This window comes from Anguilla rostrata, chromosome 2 (genome assembly GCF_018555375.3).
Source record: "Anguilla rostrata isolate EN2019 chromosome 2, ASM1855537v3, whole genome shotgun sequence".
Lineage (NCBI taxonomy): Eukaryota > Metazoa > Chordata > Actinopteri > Anguilliformes > Anguillidae > Anguilla > Anguilla rostrata.
In genome coordinates, this window is record NC_057934.1 from 13,126,407 (window position 1) to 13,153,262 (window position 26,856).

At 44.8% G+C, this 26,856-nt stretch overlaps 3 protein-coding genes across 16 annotated transcripts in view; all 3 read right to left on the bottom strand.

The window, feature by feature from the left end:
• ryr2a (ryanodine receptor 2a (cardiac)) overlaps nt 1–2,628 on the bottom strand; it is a 164,222-nt gene extending 161,594 nt beyond the window's left edge. For all 5 annotated transcript variants that reach the window (XM_064320554.1, XM_064320553.1, XM_064320552.1 and 2 more), the window contains exon 1: nt 2,371–2,628. In XM_064320554.1, coding sequence (XP_064176624.1) covers nt 2,371–2,418 — 48 coding nt within the window. In that variant the 5' untranslated portion in view covers nt 2,419–2,628. The remainder of the gene's footprint in view (nt 1–2,370) is intronic.
• A 423-nt stretch (nt 2,629–3,051) lies between these two features.
• On the bottom strand, nt 3,052–24,209 carry mtr (5-methyltetrahydrofolate-homocysteine methyltransferase). Its single transcript, XM_064320559.1, has 33 exons — nt 23,957–24,209; nt 22,994–23,208; nt 22,560–22,649; nt 22,102–22,171; nt 21,917–22,009; nt 21,217–21,323; nt 20,985–21,044; nt 20,692–20,786; nt 18,913–19,013; nt 18,758–18,819; nt 18,213–18,280; nt 17,797–17,876; nt 17,541–17,653; nt 17,196–17,336; nt 16,629–16,814; nt 15,364–15,543; nt 14,935–15,051; nt 14,694–14,834; nt 14,126–14,215; nt 13,467–13,619; nt 13,046–13,153; nt 12,711–12,811; nt 12,138–12,205; nt 10,996–11,116; nt 10,469–10,550; nt 9,351–9,449; nt 9,114–9,189; nt 8,546–8,701; nt 7,410–7,606; nt 6,633–6,833; nt 5,783–5,975; nt 5,584–5,696; nt 3,052–5,070 (listed from the first exon to the last, which is right to left on the bottom strand). The coding sequence occupies exons 1-33, from the start codon at nt 24,141–24,143 to the stop codon at nt 4,984–4,986; spliced, it is 3,951 nt and encodes a 1,316-aa protein (XP_064176629.1). The 5' UTR covers nt 24,144–24,209; the 3' UTR covers nt 3,052–4,983.
• Nucleotides 24,210–24,739: 530 nt separating this feature from the next.
• Nucleotides 24,740–26,856, bottom strand: part of LOC135247289 (alpha-actinin-2) — a 29,228-nt gene continuing 27,111 nt past the window's right edge. For all 10 annotated transcript variants that reach the window (XM_064320625.1, XM_064320606.1, XM_064320611.1 and 7 more), the window contains 2 exons: nt 26,309–26,467; nt 24,740–25,786 (listed from right to left, as the gene is read on the bottom strand). In XM_064320625.1, the coding sequence (XP_064176695.1) occupies nt 25,628–25,786; nt 26,309–26,467 (318 nt within the window). In that variant the 3' untranslated portion in view covers nt 24,740–25,627. The remainder of the gene's footprint in view (nt 25,787–26,308; nt 26,468–26,856) is intronic.

The window sequence follows — 26,856 nt, forward strand, 5'->3', positions numbered from 1 at the left end:
AGCCAAAACATCTTAAAATATTATAAATCAATAGTGTTAGGCCCGGAAACATGTATTTCAACAATGTTTACAGAGAACAGTTTGAACAGTTGTGGCCCAAACCCCCATCCTAAATAACAGACATGATGTTTTCTGCCAGCTGTATATTGTACGTCACATCTTATCATTACTTGTCACTGATGCCCTGACCCAAGATGACTTGAATACTGTCATTTGAAAATAATAACAAGCACAACCAAAAAGTATTGAAAGCAAGTTTGGCGCTAGTGCTACCAGTAAAACAAACGTGTGTTTACTACCATTAGGCTTATTTCTATATAGAACTAAAATTATGTACCAAGACGGTAACCAGGTATAATTCAGAAACAGTTATAGTCCAAGAACCATATTGAAATCTCTCAAATAATTTACTTTGCATTATCTACACTACATGGGGTTTGTTTTTGTTTTTAAGTTTAAACAAACAAATAAACTGCGTTACTACAAGATTACTACAAATAAAAAGCAGCTAAATGGTTGTATTTGGACAGCGTTGCTCAAGGTCATGTCATAGCGCGTGGCAGTGAGGGTGCTTTGTGGAAAATCCCGGGAGAGGGCACTAGGACAGCCAAATATTCAGGGCCAAAAACCTCTGGCTCCCTGTGGTCCACGCATCACAGTGCCTGACTTCACTAGGCAATATCCAGCACAAAGATATCGACCATTCAAGAACATATATTTTATGGAAGCACCGTATCCTGAGCGGAAAACAGTGGCAACTGACAATCGATTATTAATCCTTAGGGACTTCCTACCAGACCAGACCAAGCATGACTTAATTAATAAAGCACCGGGAAACATGTATGTTAGGCTACTGTAGGCATTCGTGCAGCCGATTAGATCTCCATAAATGCATGTAAGATATAAAAAGCATAGGCTAATAAGAAAAAGAAGAAGAACAACAACCATTTTTGGACATTTTACGCATTGTTATGCATTTCATAACCTTATTAATTTATTTATTTATTTAGGGTATGATATCTAAATCTGTGTTGAAAAGCAAAACGATATCAATCAGCCCGAAGAAATACAACACACGTAGCATATTTGTTTGTTACAGAAAGTCAAATTTAGTGTTGTCATGAACGTAAACCGAGTCAATCAGTTATTAATTCACATTGAAATTCTGCATTGGGATAATGCTGCAGGTGGTGCTGGTGCTGGTGCCTGTGTGTGTTGTTGGGGTGGTGAGGGGAGGGTGATACAAAATGACTAATGCTATTTGGACCAATTTTATTAGCATGCTGAAACCGGCTTTAAAGCTATGACAGATATCCCCAATATATTAAATGGGATACATATGATATTTTGACGAACAAATTGCGCTGCTTTATTTTTTTTAAAATAATTTTAAAAAACATTGACCTGGAGCTCGTTTAAATAAATCAAAGAAAATACTATTTGCATCTCGTTAAAAAATTCTCAGAAGGATTAATAAATTTCTTGTCTCAAAAAAGAACAGATAATACATCCGGTTTGAAAAATACGCTCATGTGTTCAATAAAAATGCATATGCCAGGATTAAAAGGTTTACAAATACGCGCTTATAAAATAGCCTACATGTGCAAATAGCCTACGTGTGCGTTAAACCATTGCATAGCATGTGCAAATACACCTATACTATATTGCGTCGATATGTTAGAATTGATAGAGGGTTTAGCAACACTTTTCCTGTAAATGGCAAGCAGTGAGATTCCTTCCGAGGTTTGCGGGTTGACGGCGCAGCCCACACTCACTAGCCTATCTGCAGTATAGACTTGGCTTGCAGGGACGCTCCGTGTCATGTAAAGCGTGGATGGAGCTAGCGAGTGTCACAACTCATACAGTGGTCATACACCGCGCGCGTCTGTACCCTCGTCCTCAGGTAACTGTTATTCTGGTCCAAAAGCTCGCCGGCAGCGCATAAACGCTAAACGAAAATCAAATTACAAATCCTGGGCATCAATGCCGCAAACTATAAATACAGGTTTCAGCATCACCGACTTGCACATCCCTTTGCGACAAAACGGAGGTCTGTGCTGGAAGACAGTGATCGTAGCATTAACAGGTTTTTATAGCCTACAGATGGTTAGACTGTGTCCGCTGGAAATGCAGTGTCATAACAGTCAAACGTTTCCATTCCAAGTTGCGCAAATGTATCCAGCAGTATTTCACGCTATTGAGGAATAGGCTAGCTGGGTGTCATGTAAAATACACTGCAGCTCACGGTAACTCCCATTAGCGACTTGCACCAAGCCAAACTCGGATACGACGGGGACAAAACCCATGGTGCTGCTGTCTACAGCCACTGTCAATTCTCGAAAATAATTATTTCAAATCGCTTGTACTTACAGTTCGTAAGAACTGGATTTCATCCTCGCCTTCTCCCCCTTCAGCCATGGTTACCCGTGGTTAAGACAGCTGGACGGAGAGTTGTGGAGGCGGCAGCAGGTTGAATGCTGTAGCGATGTAGCGAATGTCTCCCAATGCATTCTCATTGGACGGCCAGTATACCCAAAGGGAGGAGTTCGTCAGGTATGCCGCTAAATCCACTGTCGTACGCACTGCTCCTCCTACTGGACAGTATAAACTTCACACTGTAGCAGCCAAGGATGGCCAATCTTATCCGAAAAGCTACGATGGTGGTGCAGATTTTTTGTTTTAGTCCAGCACTGAGACACTTCTATCATTCTCAGCAAGTTACACATCCAGACCGGCCAGATAAAAACACACCATATACGGTTTTAAATGGGGTATTTTATTGTAATTATTCAAAATAAAAACGTATCATGACATGACATCGGGCGAACATTCATTACCTTTCAAGGGCAATACTACCATTTCCATCCACCAGGTCTCTCATCCTGCACTGAATTACTATTGCCAGAATGCAAACCAATACTCCCGTTAAAACTCTACACAATCACTTTTCCCCTTATTCTACCCAGGAGTCCTTCAGTACAGCACCTTTCATTTGTCCTTCTCCACGTGACAGTTTTTGCAATCACCAAGATCATATTCCAGACTTTTAAAAAAAATGTTACAAGGTGCTGCACGACAAACCTCGAAACAACAAGCGCAGTATTCGTTGTATTACAGTTATAAGATGTGGACACAAAATCTAATAGCGAATGCATGGGATTTACTCCGACTACCGCCCTACTCCTGTGTCCACGACTCCAGCATAAGTGTGCAGGCATGAGTACGCCTTCACTTGATGCATGTGTGTGATCAAACATGGGCATTCGCATTTAATGACTTAAATTAGCAGTTATTCCATGGGTTATTAAACAGTCGATTTAAAGAAATACCATTACCAAGATGCACAACACAAAGACTGAACACAAACACGAGACGCCTTGGTTTTGACAGTCTATATTGGAACAAGGCTTGGAGACCATTTGTCACATAACATAACACTGTTATTACAGTAAGTGGAATTTCTGCAATTGTCACTGAATAAAATGAATTCATGCCGATCCATCACAATTGTGCGCAGCTCCAGCACAAAGCTGGTAATGGGTTTTAAACGATGAGACATCAGTCTACAGACAAGACAAAGTATGCTCCTGTTGCGTTGGCCACGTGAGGAATATAAATCAACAGGCTGGGCCGAGCGCAGCCAGATTATTCCTGCCAGTCATGTGACGTGTCAAGCACAAAGAGCACCATGGGAATCGAAGCAGTTCCCTATGCAAATAAGACACTTGACTGCCGCCAAAGACAGGTTTAAAAAATGATCTGCATTTAGTGTAGTGTTTTTCTTCAGCGGCAAAGTGTTTGGCACTTCAACCGTAAGCGATAACGAAGTCTATACAAAAACACGCATGAACAGCGTGCGCCGTCCATATGCCACAGTGAATAAGCGCACCACAGGATCAGTCTGATAACATCTGAGGGGAGCTGTCATATTCACTTCCTAGAGGCTGTGAGCACACAACACTTTGCTCTACGCACATGAATTACTTATTCAGTTCCCTCAGTTCAACTTGTTTTAATGCATTTTTCTGGAATTCTGAGTCACAGGTTAAGACTGTATGCACACCCTACAAGGCATTACTTTCAACTTAAGGAGCACACAGATGCACATAAAGGCAGTGAACTCATTTGATTTAAGCCAGAACAACTTGAAACAAAAGCATGCCTGCCTGCAGCCCTCCAAGAAGTGAGTGGGAGACACTCTTGGGTCAGTTGAGCAAGGGTGCCCCCTCTGGGGATAAGAGTGCATTACAGTATCATCCAGCCAAATGCATTTTTAAAACGCTTTCACTGCTGAGCAGACTAGAGAAAGAAAGCCATGGCACCCTGATACCAACACTGTGAGAACACATTTCCCTACCAGTCTTTCATAAAAAACCATTACATTCTGCAATGGCAGTGTAATCGCACACATACTGTTGTAAGCACATTTTCAATTTTGGCCTAAAAACTGAAATTATTCAGACTAACTTGAAGGATCTGAAATGCATGTGCGAATTAAGTGTTGCTGTAAACTAAAACAAGTGATATCATAATAAAGGAATCACCAAATACACTTACGGTCAGTTATACTGATTGTAAACAGATTTGCTTCAATTGAACCACAGAAATAACAAGAATAATCAAGACAGGTAATACTGGTTTCGTCCCTTTGCAAAAAAAGTCCATTATAAAACGACATAATTTCAAAGTGATCAAACTATTCAGATGTTAACAAACCACTTTTAAAGAATGCTTTTAAGTCTTTCAGAACATTTTTTAAAGAGGTAAATTTCTTGATAGTGACAAACTATCAGACAAAAATCTGATCTAAAACAGATCTAATGGATCTTAAGAGAGACAGTCTTTTTTTAAATACGTTTTAAAAGTGGGGTGGGGGGTGGGTTCAAGTTTAAGAGTCCGTTGATATGTAAACACGGGCTGAGTCCAGGCACCACGACAGCTCTTTCAGGGGCGTCTCGGTATCCCAGCAACCCTGTGGGCGTGTCAGTCGGCGTCGTACCCCAGGATGGGGCCCAGCCACCGCTCCACCTCGGCAACGGGCATCTCTTTCCTGCGAGCGTAATCTTCCACCTGGAGGGGACCCACGTACAGCACAGGGAGTGGACCCCTTCTTAAGTTTTTTGTTTCATTCAATATACATACCATTAACATACCTAAAATCAGCATAGCCATTAAAATCATTTACGATTACACTAGAAAATCAAGGAATTATTTCTTCTGTGATGATCTAAGGAGGTAAGTGACAAGACCAGTGTGTAAGCAGTCATTGCTATTAATGCACTTAGCACAGACAAAATCTTCTAGCACATGCTAAACCAATAACCTGGCCAATGATTGGCCGTGGTATTTGTTTTGCACCAATCATTGATTGCGTTGCTAGTTTTGGGCTCTAGCTCTTCATAAATCCGGCTCTAAGCCCATTCATAACAATAATTTCTTATTTACTTGCCATGTCACTTATCTCCTTAGATGACCAGAGCATAAAAAAGGGGAAATTGATCACGTGAGGGAGCAATGCCACACGTCCCGTTCTCCACGCCACAGTAACATTCACAGGGAAAGAAACAAAACAGGGGACGGCACCTGTTCCCTGGTGATCTTCCCCACGGCGAAGTAGGTGGACTTGGGGTTGGAGAAGTACAGCCCCGAGACGGAGGCGGCGGGAGTCATGGCCAGGGATTCCGTCAGGCAGATACCTTCAGACACAAACAGCAGTCAGGACACAAAGCGCTAGCGCCAGAGGGCGACGCGGCCGCGGCCAAACGAATGAAAATGGCGGTACCTGTCTTCTCCTCCACTGCGGCCAGCCGCCACATGGTGACCTTCTCGGTGTGGTCCGGCTGGCTGGGGTAGCCCGGAGCGGGCCGGATCCCCGCGTATCGGATCCTGTGCATGTCGGCCGCGTCCAGGTCCTCCTCCGAGCTGTAGCACCAGAAGTCTTTACGGACCCTGGCGTGCAGCTCCTCAGCGAACGCCTGGGGAGGGAATGTCAGGGAAACCGCTCACAGCCAATAGGAATCAAGCTATGAAGTCAATCAGTGTGATAACTGAGCACTGTGCACCTGCTCTACACAGACCTGAACACTACACACCTACCTAAACCTTAACATGACACACCTGTCTCAAAGGTTTGAACACTTCATATCAGCCCAAACTTTATATATGTTTGAATACATCACACTTCTCAACTTAAAACATTTCTGAACACAACATATCAGCCCAAACTTCACATGAACACTACAAACCCGTTTCAACTTTACACACGTCCGAACACATCAATCTCGACTTTACCCATTTGTCTTAGCACAGCGGACCTACAATAAAGCCAGGTAAGCACGCTCGGCCCTGTGGGTAAGAGAACTCGCTCAGCCCTGTGGGTAAGAGAACACACTCAACCCAGTGGGTGAGAGAACACACTCAGCCCTGTGGGTAAGAGAACACACTCAACCCAGTGGGTGAGAGAACACACTCAGCCCTGTGGGTAAGAGAACACACTCAGCCCTGTGGGTAAGAGAACACACTCAGCCCTGTGGGTGAGAGAACACACTCAGCCCTGTGGGTGAGAGAACTCGCTCAGCCCTGTGGGTAAGAGAACTCGCTCAGCCCTGTGGGTGAGAGAGCCCCGGGCTCACCTCAGCGAGGCGGTCGGCCAGGGCTTTGACCATGATGCTGTTGTAGTCGTCCCCCTGCGCCTCGAAATTGCGGCTCAGCTCCTCGGCGCCGAAGCAGCCCACGGCGAACAGGCCAATGTAGTCGGGGACGCCGCTGTCCGCCGGCGCCACGAAGTCCGACAGGCACAGGTACGGGTCCGTGCTCGAGGACTCCTTCTCCGCCTGCGCGGGTAACACATTACATTACATTACATTACATTATAGGTTCTTAGCAGACGCTCTTATCCAGAGCGACTTACAACAAGTGCATTACAAAACTCACCACACCGTTACTCCACTCAAACCTCCCCCGCACTCTGCTTAGCTACTGACACAAGGCAATGGTTCAGCCTCACCTGCACCAGTTCAGCTTTTCCACTGCAAGTATTATAATTAAGGGCCTGATTTACTAAGACCTTTAGCATGTGCCAAAAATTTTAGCACATTCAAAAACCAATAACACAATCAATGATTAGTCATGGTATTTGTTTTGCACCAATCATTGGTCATGTTATTGGTTTTGCATGTGCTAAAATGCTTGGCATGTGCTAAAGGTCTTAGTAAATCAGGCCCAAGTCTACAAAATTTTCCAATCAACACATTTAATGCAAAAACACCTGTTTGCACTGGGGGAAGGAACTCCGGCATTACATTATTAAGACAAAATCAGTGACGAATGCTGACTGCATCCAGGAAATGATTTAGTTATTGAAAGTTTGCAGTTGGGTCATGTTGATGAAGGCCCTGGTTTTGAGTCACCTGCTGGCGTAGCCCGTAGAAGGTTGCCACGGGCTGCGCGCTGCGGGGGAACGCGTCGTGGGCGTAGACGTGGATGTCGTCCCCGGCGCTCTGCGCGGGCCAGAAACCCACAATGCCCCGGGCCTGCAGCCGCTTCTCGTCCATCAGCATGGTCAGGAGCTTCTGAGCGTCGTCGAACACCTTCCGGGCCTCCTCTCCTGCAGGGGGAGCCAAAGTTACCACTCTGCCCTGTCTGAAACTCCAATCACCTGCCACCCAAGTTTAAATTACTTTGTCGTTCCCTCCCTCTCCACCGCAACTCATGTGTGGTGAGTGTTCTGCCTCAAAATGGCTGCCTTGCATCTCCCAGGTGAGTTTCCCTCCTTCCCGGTTAAGTGTTTTGTGGTCATGAGATGGAACACATGATAAGAAGGCAATCCATCCATCCATCCGGTTGTAATCCATTACAAACTCAATCCATACATTGGAGTACGCACCCCTACACCAAAACTGAACGCTAAGTTCATGTTGTCAATGAGAGGATACTGAACGCGACCTGGTAGTGAACATGAGGTGTGAAACAGCTGCCATTTAATCACCAGCCATTGCTGGTTCACATGGGCCAACAGCCTGCTGAAAACTGAGAGAGCTGCTCCAAGGCCACAATTTCCCCAGAGTGCGTGTGCAGCAGATACAGTACCTCCACTGCTCTGCAACTAACACTGCTCACACAAATGGGTCTGTATCCAGAGGCATAGGAGATGTGCTCACTCGTACAGGGACAGGGAAACTGCTTCATGTCTCACAACAGCAGCAGATTTGAGCAGTGATGACTGCCTTAAGGAATACAGGTAACAGGGTTGAAGTCAATTCCATTTCAATTCGATCAAGAGGAAAACCCCTGGTAGTATGTTATCGGCAGGTTTCAATTTGTGAATTGAATCTCAATTAATTTAAGGAATTGATGAAACTGAAATGGAACTCATCGCAACCTCCATGACTACCAATTCCAGGTGGGACAGTGCACTTTAAGTGGCAAAGACTCAGAACCTAACATCGCCTGAGTAACAAGGTTTAGAATGTGTCAGAATGACTGATTGCTCTTGCTAAACGATGCCCGCTAGAGGGAATTTCAAAGGGAAGGACATTCCACGCACCAACAGTTTTGTCTTTGAAGATTTTAGGGTACCCTCTGTTGGGGTACTTCCCCCTGAGCTGCCAGACGTCAAAGAAGGGCTTCCAGTCGATATAGTCAAGCAGCCTGCCCAGGTCATAGTCCTCAAACACATGGGTGCCAATCACCTGTGGACATACTGACAGGGGTGGAGGGACACAAGTCATGCTCGAGCGTGGTATTACATTATACATAACGTAACAGTATGATACAAGACAGTTCACAAGGACTAACAGGATAGTTGGCTAAACTAACAGTGTGGTTGATGATTCTAGTGCTTCCTACTGCTTTGTTACCGGTTCTAAGAATATTACTACCCTTTATGTAGTTGCTGTTGTAATTTTGCTACATGGATTATATACCTTGCTTTGTAAGTCGCTTTGGATAATAGCATGTGCTAACTGATAGCCAACTGTACATTGACATATATAGTTCATTAAAAAAACTAAAGTGAACTGGCTTTGAACGCCCTTCCTCAGAAGCAGAAAACCGAAAGTATGGTAGGTACATGGGCCTGGAGGGATGGGCGTACGGGACCCCAGCCCACTCACCTGGGCGTGTCTGAGAGAGCCAGTCAATGTGCAGCCGTCTCTCCCGGGCCTGGTTCAGCGTCAGGAAACGGCGGTCCTGGGAAATGGAATGACACACTTCAATAAGCCTGTTCTGTGCCTCAGGGGGCGGAGACTAAGACGTCACGTGAGCACTGGGCGTGACCATGGGGGGTGTGGAAACCCCCTGGCCATCGCAGTCAGGACTCAACATAACCAGACAGGCATTGTGCCCCCTACCTTCAGAGAGTCGTAGTGGTCCTGTCTAATGTCCTCATACTCTTCTGTGACCTCCTCAAAGAAATCCTCCTTCGAATTCTCGTCCAAGAGCTGAGAGCACTGCAACACAGCAGAAAATGGCAAAGTCAGAAAAATATTAGAGTAAGGGTAAAAGGTTCACTTCCTGAGTAAACCAACAAAGAAATACATTTTTTTCTTATATAATATCTTACATCTTAACACGTGTTAAACCTTACAAGACCAAGCCAGACATGGTCTCTTTCTGATTAGTTGGAAATAGCAAGTAACTAGCCCTTTAAGACCTTTAAGTGCACATAAACACAAAACACAAAAACTCCCATGATTATAAACGTCCTGTTAAACAATTTCTTTCAAGCCCTAATGAAATGGCCTTTGAAGCTATGGGCCGCTCATGGTAAATTCATACCACCACTTAAGCAAGGGAAACTGCCAATGAGATATGAATTACATTACCATGAACAAATTAATTTATATATGTATATGCTGCATATATTGATACAAATTTTGGCTGTGATTACGATCATTCATTTATATTCTGTAACACTTATTTACAGCAAAGAAATTGAACCTTGTACTAAACATAGTAAATGTAACAAAAGTAAGATTCATACACATATTAAGCTCATTGTCTGAATATTCAACCACTTAGGAAATAACAGGCCAGAAATGTACATTCAGTAATGTTGAAAATAGTGTAAGATAGAAGGTTACAATAGAGAGGTAGGTAAATGTATAACTCAAGAACAATCCCTTGGGAATATGCCTGATCACAAAAAGGCTGGTAATTCTGCATTAAAAGCCCGAAGGTGCCGGACTCCCTTTCGGGTATAAAAGGTAATTCAGCTCCTGAATGACATTTTGAAAGGAAAGATATCGTGCGAGAGTGGCATGAGGGTGTAAGGTTATGCGTCCATTAGCGGGCTGCATCACGGACAAAAATAGAGCTGATTACCCACTTCACCAGCGGCCGCCGTGACGGCTCCACTCCCATAAATGCACTCAGGATCTAAATAGAAACGGCTGATGAAACTGTCGGTCTCCACACGGGGCAGAGCCGTGGGGGAGGGGGGGGGTGGGGGGGGAGGGGCAGCACTCACCACGACCACACTGCGCGAGGCGTCCAGCACGTGGACCACGGGGCAGCTGTACTGCGGGGCGATCTTCACGGCCGTGTGTGTCCTGCCGGAACACCGAGCGAACAGAACGCAGAGCGGATCAGAGCGGCAGGCTCTGCAGCTATGAGTCACAGACGCCGCGCGGTTCCCGCGCTGGCCTACAGCAGCAATTCAGCGGCTTTTTAAGAGCTTAAAACGCTCCAAGGACCCATACAAACACACAGGAGTGCATATGATGACTACAGTCGACCTTCAACAAAATACTACAAAAATGGCGCCAATATCCCTGAAAATGAATATTAAGAAAATCTGAGTTTTAAAGGCATGTTCATGGGTAGAACATCCATTGCCACTGCAGTGCCCTTGGCCAAGCCCCCTCATAAATATTCATAAGATGACTCAAATTGGAACGTTTAAGCTTCAAGGGTAAGGATAGAGCTTTCAGTGCTAAGTGTATGGAGCTGAGTATCTGATTGGTCTAGGGAATCTGAGGCGGTATGTTAGGCTACTTGGACGTGGTGGCTCCTCCGATGAGGAGGGGGGTCTTCATCCCCAGGCGCTCCATCTCCTTGGCAACGTAGATCATCTCGTCCAGCGAAGGGGTGATCAGTCCAGACAGGCCGATTATGTCTGGCAAACGAGACGACAAGAGGATCAGAGAACGCGATTCAGACCTTAACTGAAAATACTTCATTGAAGTTATTCTGTAAACACTGAGTATCAAATAACAAACACAACTACAAAACTGCCAAACAGTCTGGCAAACAGAAATATGCAAAAAGAAATTTTCCCAACAGCTTTTTGCATGCATTTTGAGATTTGCATTGTTTGTTGAATTGCAGCACGTTTCCCACTATGTTCATCCTTCTGTTTCTGAAGCGCAATCGTCCTTATTCAGCCAAGTGTAGCTCCACCAAGTCAACTGCATTCCATCTGCAGTGTAATATGGTGTACCTGATGCAAGCAGTCACACATGCAGCAAGCCACCTGAGCCCTGTCAATCAACAACTGTCTTTAACTTTAGCCTACAAGTAAGCACAAGCCTTACTTCTTCACGAACACTGAAATAAAATAATTTCAGTGATTTTAATTATTGGCCAAAGTTAAGGACAAATGTTGACTGAATCCCAACCTAGCTGTTGGTGTAACACAAATAAGGCGTTAGAATCTGTGGGTTCTGTCAAACAATCACTTACCATGATGCAAATCCTGATGGAAGCACAGATACACAGAATACAGAAAAAATCTATTTTTATGAATGAAAACCAACAAAGTCCTTACCGAGCACTTAGCGTGTGTGGACTGTGAAATGTATAGCAGCGTTGGTAAGCTGGTGAGCTCCTAAACACAGAAATCTACACATCCCTGAATTCCTTCATCCCTCGATATGAGCATCTGTATACATTGGCATAGACTCTTCATCAATAGGTGTTGGTTCATAGAATCTACTTTGACACCTATACAGTATATCAGGATTTAATGCATATATAATACCTGGCCATTAAGTGTGTAGCAGAACAATACAGGAAGCTCTAACCATTAAATTAATCAGGAAATGTGGCTCATCAATAATTACGCACAGGTGTTTTGCACTGCTGCCGATGTGCAATTATAATGACCAATCAGGGTCTTCGATGGCCCCATGACCTACCTGCCTTCCGCTCAATGGCTGCCTTCAGTATTGTATCACATGGAGTCATCACGCCCAGGTCGATCACTCTGAGCGACGGAAAGGGATGTTAAAAGGTGAGTTCCTGCCCTCATGTGACACGGGCAGAAGAGACATGAAGCAGAGTGACTGAGTTAATGAGGACATCACCAGACATCTGGGCATCTCTTCTCTATTCTCAGTTAGACCTTTACCTCTCTTGAGCAGGAGAACTCTTGCTGACTGATGCCACCACCATTTAACGAATTTTTTTAATTTTACGGCAAAAGCAATTTTGTGCAAATGCCACGCTCTTAATCTCACACGGTCCTGCTACGAGAGCTCGTTTCATTTTTCTGCAGAACGTTTTCGGGCCCTCAAACCGATTCGTCCTCTACGCGTCAGTCAGGAAGTGAACCCTTCAAACCTCAAGAGAACTGCAAGCGCCGTCCGTAGCAGGTTCCAGTGGGAAGGGGCCATGGCCATCATCTCTTCTCAGAGGGGAGAGGGTTCCCAACGGCTGATGGACCTGGGTGCTGGGATTTGCAGTAGAAAGAGGAGGAAACGTGGACCAACCTGAAATTGTTGCAGCCCAGGACCACGCCTACTATGTTTTTACCGATGTCATGGACGTCCCCCTTCACCGTGGCCAAAACGATGGTGCCCTGATAGGGATCCTACGGGACGAGTATCAGGCACCGTCAATTTCCTCTTGGATCGAAAGAGCGGGTATATTTCTAGATTCAGGGTCTTATGTGAAAATGGCAGAAAAAGAAAGCAGCAATGTCCATTTTTTTGCTTATTCAAATAAAAGAACTGCTCGTATTCATTCGAGAGTGGAAGGTGCCGGAGCAGGAAAGCCGTGGGCGGGATGTGCGCTGTGGAGGAGGAAGAGACGGGGTGGTGCTCACCGATTCCTCCATGGAGCCCGAGGCGGCCATCATCTCCTCCCTCTCCTTCTCCATGAAGGGGATGAGGTGGCCCACGGCTTTCTTCATCACACGGGCCGACTTGATGACCTGCGTTAAAAAAAAAAGTTAAAAACCCGGCGTGAGGGACCCCCGTACCGCACCCCTGTCCCAACGAGGCCGCAGCCCTCTGTCCGCTGTCGAGCATTCCATCAAATGGCCAATCCAAGGGGACGCGGTTTAACACTGGGACAGAGGTCATCAAAACCCTGCCATTTGTAACTGTCCGAAGCTGCCCGCTGTTCCCAGCCTCGCTAGTGTTCTGTGCGGGTTTCTACATGAAAGCAACAGTTCTCTGCAAACGCTTTGAAACAAAATGGCGCCTGTTCACAAAAGGAGTGTCGGGATCCTGTGCGTCCCTTACCTGAGGCAGGAACATCTTCCCCGCTCCAAACAGATCTCCCACCACCTTCATCCCGTTCATCAGGGGCCCCTCGATGATGCGGAGGGGCCTGGGGTACCTGTCGAAATGAAGCCGGGCCTCCTCCGTGTCCTCCACCACGTACTTCTCTATGCCCTGCAACACACATGTACAGACACATAGAAAGCTACACGTGCAATGCATACATGTTACGCATACATATGCAGACATTAAAACACATCTATAAAAGTGCATACGCACACACACAAGCACATGCAGCTAGGCCAATCAACACACAGACAGACTCGTACACACGTGCAGAAATTTAATGCGCACCCATACACGAAAGTAGAGTCTACACAATATCGTACACACGCACAGACACACACACACACACACACACACACACAAGTAAACGCACGCACACGTACACAGTTTAAAATAAAAGCTTAATAACTCCACTGTGCAGTAATCACAGGACACACACACACAGACACACACGCACACACAGTTTTAAAAAAAAGCTTAGTAACTCCACTGTGCAGTACTCACATGACACATGCGCGCACGCACACACACACACACACACACACAGTTTTAAATAAAAGCGTAATAACTCCACTGTGCAGTAATCACAGGACAGAGATAAAGGGGCTTTGGACCTTGATAAGCGCGTACTCCAGACGATCCTCCACGCTGCCCTCCCTCCACTCATCTGTCTGGATCACCTTCTTGGCGCCTCTGGCGTTGTTCTGGAAATGAAAAGATTATTTACCTCTCCGAAACCGCACAGCACGGCCAGCACAACGGGGGGGGGGGACGAGCGCTAACAAGCCACACGCCACTCCAAACATTTACAGAGCTGTGCTGCCACACATCGGAATCATCCACTCAGTCTGTACCGACAGCAACTGCAGTACTGCAATGTAATACGCTGACACGCTGTATACAGACGCCAGGGACAGTGAGATTTAGACTATTGCCCCTGGCTGTAGTCTCCTCAGCCACTAAGACTATATGCCCAGTAGATTTCCCATTACCTCCCTATTACCGTATTACTGACATTGCCAGCCTCCCCTCCAACCTGGGTTCCTCCTACATTTACATTTATTTATTTATGGTTTTACTCTTCTTTACCTTAAGAGCAGATCCACCCACAGGGAAATAAGGGTGTGTTTTTTAATGTTTTTTTGTGTTTATTTTTTATGGCTTTAGACATGCAGACCATACCTGCGCGTACAGCAGCAGCTTCTCGGTGGCCTCTGGGTCTCGGTTCATGATGAGGTTCTCGCAGAGCTGAAGCAGGTCCTTGTCGATGTCGTCGTAGACGGGGAGGTTCCCCGCGTTCACGATGCCCATGTCCATCCCGTCCTTCAGAAACAGAGGAAGACACATTCGGATCACTCCAGGGAGTGGGGACCCCGGGTACTTAACACCGTCGACACTGCCGCTCAACGCCGAGGCTGCGCACCTTGATGGCGTGGTAGAGGAAGACCCCGTGCATGGCCTCTCGGATCACCTCCATCCCTCTGAAGGAGAAGGACAGGTTGGACAGGCCCCCGCTGACCCTGGCCCCCGGTAGCGTCTCCTGCAGGTAACCACATGAAACCGGTTACACCAGCCAGACACTTACCGTACACATACTGCAAATGTACAGCGCACCGATCAAACGCTTACAAACAGTGGCTCAGACAACTTCATGTCTCCCGCAGGTAATCACACAATACATTACAGATCCATGCAGATCTATGCTCCTGCTGTATCTGTTAGGAATTGAATGGCACCAGAAACAGTACAATCCTAACAATACCCTCCCCTATCCGTTAGCATTATGAAGTTGTCAGCATAACTGGTGTTGTTTCAGTAGCAGTGCTAGTGCAGGTACATAGCGCTACAGTACCTTGATGGCCCTGGTGGCCTCGATGAAGTTGATGGCGTACTGGTTGTGCTCCTCCATTCCCGTGCCGATGGTCAGGATGTTGGGGTCGAAGATGATGTCATTGGGGTTGAACCCGACCTTGCTGACGAGCAGGTGGTAGGCCCTGGTACATACCTGGATTTTGTGCTCTGTGTCCGCTGCCTGTGGACACAGTGGACATAAAGGAGGGTAGGAACCATCTGGCCCAGGGACTAATGCCTCAACTGGACCCAATAACTTAATACACCCTTACTGACGAATCATATAATCCACAATCACACACTATTCAAAGGCTACTGTGATTCAAATAAAAAGGCTGAGATTCAAAAACTGTTCTGAATAGCACTCACAAGCCTTAAAAAAAGCATCTATAATCATAAAACCAAAACTGTCAGGATCTAACACTTATATTGTTCTAGTCAGGGGGAGCAGTTTACATTGAAACCACAGCCAAAACAATCAATGAAATGGAAAGAGTTGGTCATGCACTCATCTCTTTTGATAGAGCTTATTCACAATGAGCCTGTCTACACTGCTTTCTCATATAATAAATCGTTCGGAGCTGAGCAGCAAAAGAACATTATTCCTCTTTTTGGGGAATGTAACAAGGGTGGGTGCAAATAGGGACACGTTTCATTACCAATTCAACACACTGCACAAGCACTGCTTGAATACAAATGGCTCTAGTGACAGGATGTGCAGACCTGTTTTTATACATGGTAAACACTACGAAGTGCTCAAAGCTTTGGCATTTTGGTGCAGGAACTTGATCAAACTGATAATGACCCATCAGGCTATTCAGGAAAAAGTATTGTATGCAGTACACAGGCACTTTAATCACCTTCCATGCAATAATAACGGAATTATACAGTACTGGCCCACTCTCTACCACTCCCATTATATGGCCTTGTCGTAGAGGCCCTGATAGTCTTTTGGGTTTTGTTAGCGATGATAGAAGTGAGGCTTAATCAAACACTAGAGCAGGGCTGCTCAGCTCATTCAACAGCTGGAGATCTCGTTGAGCTGTAATTAGTAGAATCAGGCGTGCCAAATTAGGATTGAAATCAAAACCTACAGGATGGCAGATCTCCAGGAACAGGTTAGGCATCCCAGCACTAGAGCTATTATGTGTCATCATCAGCGACTCACTGATTTCTGCCAACGATGGCCCTTCGGCGTGTACAAAAAACCCAGCTCACAGACACAGAGCGATGTTGTCAGTGAGCCGCAGACGTGAGGAACCTGACCTGTCCCTCCTCGTCGAAGGCCATGACAACCACGGCGGCCCCGTAGCGGCGGACGAGGTTGGCGCGCTGCAGGAACTCCTCCTCCCCCTCCTTCAGGCTGATGCTGTTCACAATGCACTTCCCCTGACTGCACTTCAGCCCCGCCTCTATCACCGCAAAGTTGGAAGAGTCGATGCAGAGGGGCACCTGGGGGGACACAGCCGAGGGGACTGCGAGTTCAGAACCTTCGACGGGAGTGTGTGGACACAACGGCGAGAGCGCAGGTACAAACATGGAAGCCTGGCCGTGGTAAAACAGGAAATGGCTGCTCTGGCCCGAGGTCCATTAAAAGTAGAGCTAATGAGCTAAGTGGGCTTAACTGTGGTCTATGAAACTATCCCATAGTGTTTCTTTATGAGTAAAACTAGTTCATACAAGTCACATAAGTGAATCGAATCACATGGTATCTCAGCTGTTATGAGGTTCATGAAGACCTCCTCGCATCACGGATTTGGAGTAGTGAATGTGGAAGGGGGGCGCTGTCTGTGGTGGACTCCCACGGTCAGCGGTACGGACACGCCCGCTCACCCTGGCGATGTCGGGCTCTGAGGCGATGAGGTTGCAGAACCGCGTCATGGCGGTGGGGCCCTCGAGCATGCCCTCGTCCATGTTGATGTCCAGCACCTGGGCTCCCAGCTCCACCTGGACCTTGGCGACGTTCAGCGCCTCCTGCAGCAGATACCGCACCACAGGGACATACACCAATGAGTCCGCTTACTAACAACATCAAATCAAAGAGGAAAAAAACCCAAAACACTGGCTCAGCCTTTCAGTGGAATTAGGCTAGACAGCATCCTGCCACAAACACGGAAACCAGGTAGTTTATACCCATAACCCACTGCACACTTTACAACCTTGCACTACCAGGCCCACCTCGTAATTTCCTGCCATGATCAGCTTGGCGAACCTTCGAGACCCCGCCACGTTGCAGCGCTCACCGATGTTGACAAAGTTGGTGTAGGGTCCTACCCGAAAAGGCTCCAGACCTTCACAAAGGGAGGCAAGATGTGCACAGGTGAAACCAGTCACTAAATTAAAGGGTCTTTTTTGACTGAAGTATCCTCAGTTATGCAGTCTTCAAATTTTTTGACAAAGCAGAGTAAAAGCTAAGCATTGGCTGATAGGCTACCTGACAGCAGCATGTAGTCCTGGAAGACGCCAGTAGGAGGCACTCTCGGTTGGCATTGCTTCACTCCTTCTGCGATGGCCCTTTAGCCAGACGGGACAGTCAGCTTGCAAATCCCACGTAAATCTCCCACCCACACGCCAGAGACTGATTTACAGTGGTCTCACCCTTAAACTACACCCGTGTGTTTTTCAATGCACATTAAATAGCCAAAATATGCACCACTGGTGAAATCCAATGAGCCTGATTTAATTCTTATTTGTTCAAACTGAGTCTACATGGGCTCAATTTTAATTGAAGAGATAAAACCAATCATGTACTCACAAAGCTATCGTGTGTTATAGGAAAAGATTGTGTACGTTAAATATGCATACTGCTTTAATAACTAGTAAGAATCAGGATCGGGAAAGGTTCATTACCCGATATGCTGTGGGGTAGTTCCACAACAACCACCAACAATATTCACCAATCCATCCATTGCAAATTCCTGCATATACACAAACAGTGTTTTACATATATGCCTTAACAGATCCCTGATTACATTTTATCCCTGATTCCATTAAAAACCTGGATTTTTACTAAAGTATGTTAAATACTCTTTGAGCCCTAAGAATACAAATGCCAGAATATGACCCCAGATTTAAAATAAAAAACTCTAGATAAAAACTTTGAGTTTGCAGTTTCACAATAATAAAGTTTTCTTACAAGACATTTACTGTTAGGACAAACAATTACTGGAAGGTTACTAATTGACCCTGTTTAGTTCTATTCTATTACTTCTATTTCAATGTTCAGATACTTTGCTATTGACAGTTCCACTATTACAGTTTATGCACTACCCGCGTCTGTAACAAAAACACTCAAATGCTTATAGCCTCATTAAGGAGGAAAGTAAGCAAATCACTGGGAATATGTTCATTAATTCACTGACTTAACACCAGTCTTTTTAGGGAACATGCTTTACCTTCAAATGCTTGGCTGTCACCGCTGGTGTTTCATCATACCCACCAAAAGTGTTTGGGAGTCCTTAAAAAAAAACACAGAACATAAAGGAAGTAGACAAGGAGATTGTGGAAATCACAGTAGAGGGACTTAAATAAATGAAGACCGGTATATTACCTGCATTGGGATAGCAGATGATAAAGGAAGTGGTGCTTTTTCCAATGGCTTCGATGAAAGGCCTCATTTCAATGGCTCCTAGCGCACAGTTCAGCCCGATGCTGAAAGAGGAAGACCCGGTGAATGCATTAACCGTTCAGCGTGAACACACACTGTGCGTGATAAAGCACGAACGCTGAAGCAGCGGTATATGCGACGTGCCCTTTGCAGATGAAAGGCTGAAAACGTGCAACTTGACAAAGAGGGAAAACAGGCATAATAAATCGCCGCCAGACTGGCAATCAGGGTCGCGCTCATGATGGGAAACTGGAACGGTCCTGTACTGAACGTGCGGTTGTACAGCACCGTTACTCTGTCAGCGGATAATTAATGACTGAAGGGCGAGCATTCACTCATCTTTAAAAATGCGCAAATTATTTGTTGTGAATTTACGGGCTGTGAAAATGTTAGATGTTAGAAATGCGTAATTCATCGTGTCATCAATTTTATTCAAGTAATTCTTGCATGAATGTTTTATTTAGGGAGCTCCAAGTTTCAAATTGAAAGCTTAGCGATATCAGATCTTTACCATCAACAGCTTAATTACACAGTAATTCATTGAGACTGTCGTATGTGGGTGTGGATGCCAGAGCCTATGCTTCGTCACGTAGAACCTTTAATGCTGTCTAAGAGCTGGTGTGCAGCTACTGAAGGAAGGCTATTCAGTCTTGTATACATGATTAGGGTCACCAGTCTGTCACAACCATGTGACACGCTGGGATTTAAACTTGCATTTCGATGGTTATCCTACAGGGGTCCCCATAAGCACTCCAAAGGCACAGTCAAGAGACTAATTGTACATCTGAGTTTCTAATTAAGACAATCACAAAAACAATTAGTTGATCAGTTAAAGCAGGTGATTACACAGTTAACTCATGTTGCCTGGTGTCTTAGATCTGAATCAGTCGCTCTTAACCAGTTGATTTTAAAATACATCCACATAAAGCAGGGGTGTCCAATCATATGAGAAACGCAGGTTTGGGTGCAGGTTTTTGTTTTAGCCCAGCACTAAGACACCTGATTCTCCTTAAAGTCTTGATTGAAGACTACTGGATCATTACTTAATTTATATTTACTTATTTTTGTGCAAGTAAAATGTTATATAACTGCTCGCATTTTTAATGTGGGCATTTCCCACTGCTTTTAACAAAACTTACCATGCCCCTGTATAGCATTTAAAAATACTTCAGCATGTCCACGATAGTACGTAATCGAACAGAATTTAACACGTGTCGCTTGTAAACATTGCTGCCAATCATCCGCTGTGCTTAATTAACGGCAATCGCTTTATCAACTTAAATTATTAAAGTGGTGCAAATGGGATAATTGTTTGAGAAGAGGCTTGACAAAGGGGCTATTGCGACCTCTAGCTGGTGGAGGACTGAAGTACAATGTGAGAAAACAAGGGGAAGAGAAACCGGTGGCCCTATATATAGTGCAGTGGTCCCCAACCCTGGTCCTGGAGAGCTACAGGGTCTGATGGTTTTTGTTTTCACCTTAAAATCAGCACCCAATTGAGACCCAAGACACCAGGTGAGTTGAGTTAACTGAGTAATCAACTGCTCTAATTGATTCATGAAGTGCAGAGTCACTATAAAAACCAGCAGACCCTGTAGCTGTCCAGGACCAGGGTTGGAGACCACTGACATAGTGCATACGCTGCATTTGCATGTGATCTCAGTTCAGCAACGCATTTACAGGACAAAATGTCCTGATTCACATCTCCCTTCTGCTACTCACCACAGGGGCTTGGCGTGTGCCATGCTGATGACGAAGGCCTCTCCCGTCTGCCCAGAGAGGGTGCGGCCGCTTTTATCCACAATCGTTCCTGAAATCTAACACAGGCAGAAGATGGTTTAGGCTCACAGGCTCAACTGCAGTTGGCTTAGCTGAAAGTGAACCTCTGGACCACAGAACTGCATTACAACTGGAACAGATATCCAAAGCTGTGAAATAAAGATTAGCTGTTCCAGTTGTAATTCAGTTCTGTAAAAAACATTATTTAAAATATCTTAAAAAATTTAAGGACTTACAAAGATGGGTCTTCTTTCATACTCCTGTTCAAAGAGCTTATCGATCGCAAACAGAGCTGCCTTTGGAAAAGAGAAAGAGACGTAAGGCTTACAAATCCAATGATAGATCCTGAAGTCAACTACACTAAATGTCAAAGTTCTGAGCTGAACAGACAACATTAATGCCAATGACAGAGATATCCCTGAGCTGTTTAATTAGCTGATTAGAGAAAAATGCTGATGAGTTGGGTACCTTGGCGTTGGCGGTGTCAAATATGGTCTCCACCAGCAAGATGTCCACCCCTCCATCCAACAGACCTCTAGTCTGCTCAGTGTAGGCCTCAGCCAATGCATCAAACGCTGCAGAAATGAAGAATATATCCTTAAGTTAACGGCAACAAACACCTAAACATGTGAAGGATAAATTTAATCACTTAGCCTTTTTTTTCAATGAACACATACAGAAAATCAGAGCACAAAATTGAAAAAAGTTTCAGTTCCAAATGAAAGAACTGACTGTGGCCAGTGCTCCTTAGGGGTATGCACAATTACCACTTCTGTCGCCCAGAATACAGGAGGGTTCAGTTAGTTAGGGGTCTATGTTTCATCGCTCTCTAGTGACCCCCACTGGTCAACTGGGCACCACTGGACTGCATGTTAAAGCCGCATATTAAAGGTCTTCCTCCAACTCGACCCTATGCAAGCATAGCTGTAGTCTGCAATGCGAAAACCAACAGGCTGATGACACCATGAGTTTCACAGGAGAAGCGCAGTTGTCCACACTCGTCTGAATCAACACTGGGGTTCCCGAACTAACCTGGCTGCAATCGCAGACAGTTGAGCATTTCAAATTGGGGTGGGAATTTGACATGCTCAGTCCCATGTTGGGCACCAAATTTATATAATACAAAAAAATAAATAAAATAAGAGTTTGCATAAGTTTGAGTTCATACTGATGTTTCTGAAGTCTGGTTTTTCCACAGACGGGGACACTGACAGCGTTCTGTTGGTGGGGCCAAGTGCTCCAGCCACATATCTTTTGACACCTGTTGATGAATATATTGGTATAATGGTTAGCTATACGGTAATCCTACATATTTGATAAATAATGTATAAGTCAGATTAGCGCAGTACAAACCCGTCTGGGTCGCAACATCGTCAGCAGCCTTCCTGGCAATATCCGCAGAGGCCTTGTTCATACGGTAAGCCTGCCACAAGGACCAGCATCAAAAATGACCTAACCCTTTCAAGGACTTGAGTGTCAAAGAAAACCAACTGACCCCAAATGTGACATGCTACAGAACTGCTAAACCGTTTCAACGAGTGAAATTGCACTACTGTACTCATGCACTAGAGGGGCCCAAATTGCAGGCTATTAAAAAGCAAATTCACAGCGTTGTATGTGGATCCCACCCCCTGAAAAACCTAGATTTACGTTATTTAATGAACTAGTAAGTCAAAGCTGAGGCAAAACCAATGTAAGTGACTAATTCTCAAAAAAATCACTGCAGTTAAGACTATTGACGCGCTTGCAAAAGATTTTTTACTACGCTCCAGTGTTTGTAATAAAGTGTCTCCCCATTTAGTCGCTCTTACCCAATTCTCCAGGCCATAGTCAGCTTGTGCAATGCTGGTGCTGCTGAATGTGTTGGTTTCAATTATATCAGCACCAGCAAGTAGGTAATCCTTCAAAATAAATTTTCCACGTTATCTACGGCAAACTTGTAGAAGAAAATAAAACTCATACACTGAAAGGAAATTATTATCTCAATGAAGTACAATTCTGGTTGATATAAAAAAATGTGTGGGTTCTTTTTTTATTGGTGACAGGGATTTTGCAGCTTGGTCGAACAAGTTTGTAAATCCACAGAAATATTAAAGGGTGATATAATTTAAGTTTAAGACGTGTGTGGCATACCACCTTGGCCTTCAAAGACTGAGAACAACTCGATTCAACAGAGTTTATTTCAACAAGCAAGATCATAGACCACTGAAACTATGCAACCGTGGCAAACTAAACTGCTCTTTACCTTGTGGATCTCATAGACGATGTCAGGCTGGGTGATGCTCAGAAGATCATTGTTCCCCTTCAGGCTTTTCAGGTGATCCCCGAACTCCTCTCCTCTGAAGTCTGATTCCCCTAAGTTTCTCTGCTGGATCATTGTGCCCATTCCACCATCCAACACCATGATCCTCTTCTGCAAGATCTCCCTGAGTTCATCCTCAAGGGTAATCTGCTTGCCCCCTGTTTAACAGTACAGATTTACTGTTTCACGACCACATACAGAACACTTTAACCTTGTGAAACTCTGTTTAATTCTTGAGATAAGCAGTATTTTCTGACAACGAAAACGTAACATTTTCCTCACGCTGTAGCGAGCACCAAAGGACATTGCTCACACCAGCATGATGAATATATCTAGTTCCGTACTAGCATCTAGTTATCCATCCTGTCATTGATACACATGATTAACTGTTATGAATGACTAGCTGATATTAATTTAGCTTGCTAGCCCCATGAGCTAGCTACAAAGTAATCGATCAGCTAAATCAATGTTAATGCTACGTCGTCGGTATAGTGCCTGATATAGTTAGCTAGCAAGATATCTCGCACTTTTCTGGGAGATCTGCTATCGTATGTTCTGCAAATGTGCAAGCTAGCATGATATGCATCGATAGTTAGCCAAGTTACAGAAGCAGCTACAGTCCCTCTCGGCGAGACAGAATAGCCACGAGAAGTCAGTTAGCAATTGATTAGCTAAGTGGTTTCACAAACGCAACGTTAATGTTCACCAGCTAGTTAGCTAGCGAACTGATTGTCTTGAGACTGTCCTGTTTCTTTTGTCTGCTGACTTCTACCGTTTCTAAACTAGCTGGCTATATGCAGATACAGCTACTAAGTTGGTGAAATGTGACATTTTCAAAACAAATTTCGCTGAACTCGCTAGTTTGCTCTGCGGAATGCAATGCCAATATTATGTATGAATGCATACCTGGAGTCGTTGAATACTCGTGTATTGTAGGACCCATCGCTCGAATCCTTAATCCAGATTTAATTTCCCCCCCTGTATGAAGCAGTCGTTTGAAGACTAAATTAACATGTGCATTGGACAAAAAAACAATCTTGGGTAGTGTGAGCAGTACTGTGACTGTACGATGCAGCCACCTTCTACCATACATATGCTAGCGTCATAACAACTAGTTTCATCAGATTCAGCTTTGTGGACGGACCTTACCGAGGTGCGTGCAGCGAGCATGCTAACTGCGCATGCGTGTATTGACGTCTGTCAAATGTGACAGGTCAAGCACGGACACAGTACTACGACGTAGCTACATCTCGATGGGCACAATGCCCACAATGTAACTTTTAACCTAGTAAAAGCATTCATTGTTTCTTTTAATGTATCATGAAGCTGTACTATCATTGCCCTTGTCTGCAAATATAAAACGAATTACTGAGCTAGTAAGCTCAGTCGAAGTGAACTTCGGCACTGGCACTTTATCATGAAAGCTTGTTATTTACCTACTTAACAGGGACCTAACAAAGGAACGCACTTCGTCTGAACGTGTTACACTACAGGAACTAAATTATTTTCTATTTTGCTTCCTAAAAAGTACCACGAGGTCCAACACTTACATTCGTTTTACCGACAATATGTTTAAGTTATCAGAAAAGTAGGCTAAAACATAAATGGCAATCCTATAATACTTAATACCTAAAATGCCAGCCATTCCCCAAACCAAAATCTGAAAGTTCACACAAAGAAACGAGACCATTTTCAAATAATTGGGTTTATTTTAATTAGTTTCTGGAAAAGTACAAACAATTGGCTTATATTTTACATTTATTATTTATTAATTGCCTTATTTTGGGTAAATTGTTTGGTTCTCTACAAAATATCTGGATTCTGAAAGCATTTTTACACTACAAACTAAGCCAAATGTAAAAAGTCAGTGTCATCTGTTGAATGTTACACAGAGACTTATCCATGTATTGGTGCTGGATTTGAAGAAAGAAGTTACATGTACATAAATGGAGCTACTAAATTTCAGGTTTGACATCAGTAAGTGAACACGTCCAAATGTTCAGAGCCCCATTTGACCAATGAGATTTTTATAATTTATCATTATCTAACTATAACATAGGCACTGTAAAGATAAAACTCCATATTTATTCTGACCACCTGAATGCCCTGTGCCAAAAATATTATGTTAAATTATTCCTTCCATCTCTTTATGCTCTCGATGATGGATGAGTTATTTTCTCAGCATAAACAACCTTTCATCCAATCATTAGTCCCATCTAATTTGTATGTCAGTTTCTGCAGTTCATCTTAGAGTTAAAATAAAAGCAATTAAGCAAACCCTGCTTTCTAACTGCATTACATGAAAAAATTGACTTGTTTTTAAAACTGGAAATACTAGAGTGTGCCACACATTAAATAAAGCGTAGATGTTGCATTAAACCGTAGCTATATCTCTATTGTTTTCATAGTATAGCTTTGTTGAGTATTGTAGTCATTGGACACTGGTTGGGAAAGGGGGCGGGAGGGTTTGGAAGGGCAGAATTTCACCCAACAGACAGCGAGATTTTGAAAGCCGAACGAATGTAAAACGGTGAGGCGAAGCCCGCGGCTGCGCTGCCCTCCCGTGGGGGAACGCAGTTAGAGGTCGCTCTCTCCGTACAGGGCGGTGGAGAAGGAGGTGTAGTCCAGCGCTCCCGGCACCTTGCCGGGCCCGGCGTAGGGGGGCATCCTCATGATGCAGTACTCGGCCTGCTCCGGCGGCAGCTCCCGGCGCAACTCCTCCACCAGGATGTAAGGCTGCGGGGGAAACAACCAGCTGTGACTGGCGAGCAACTCCACGTAAAACCTGCACCTTTGTTTCTGTTGCAACCCCAGGGTCTTACTATCTGTGTTTATGTACCGTTGCTGGCATTCTTTGGAATGGATAGGGCCATGATGGCTATGCTGTAAGATAAAGTGTATCACTGTTTGCTGCCAAGGGCATACTATACATACTCTGCCACCAATGAAAGAGTGAATCCAGAGAAAGTGGATTTATTGCATTTTTCCTCGACACATGAGTAAGACCATGTAACTGTAAAGGTTTTTCTCTACAGTGATGTAACACCCTTTCCTCCCCTTATCACTTTTGACATAGTTTCAGCAGCTTCCATTATCCATTTCCTCGAAGGTGCACTTGACCTTCGCCCTGTCATGTGCGAATGTTGTGTGCGAAAAGCCATTAACAAACAAGAAGCCGAACATCACACTCTCTGGAAGAGATTCAGGCCTCCAGCTCCTTATGTCAGTAGCAACCTGTGGGAGTGAAAGACATCCCACCTTATCAGCCGCCAGGATCCTGAAGGAGGCGATGACTTGCTCAGCGGTGTCTGTGTCTGCGGTCTCCCGGGTCATGAAATCGATGAAAGACTGGAAGGACACCACCCCGGTTCCACTGGGGTCCACCAGTGACATGATGCGTGCAAACTCAGCCTCACCCTGCGCGGGGTACAGCCAAGTTCAAACGAGCCCCAAAATAACAAAAGACATTTTACCGAAACAACGGACATTTTACACCCACCACTGTATGTCTAATTAGGGCTCCATTTGCACAGTCATAGTGGACCATACGGTGGTCTATCTTAGTCCACTTCACTCTCTTTTGGAATGTTCCTGGAGCACATCCAGACCAACTCAAGTACCCATGCCTGACTAAAAATAAGCAGCTTTAGCAGAACATTAAGGGAAACCCTTTCATATTATGGGCTGCAACTGTTCTTGTCTGGTTAGATGACCGAAATGGCAGTTCTAAGTATTTGAGGGTGAATATTCCAGTAAATGGCCATGTGTTTGTCCCCCATTCGGGGAGCCCAGGGTAGCGTGTGCCA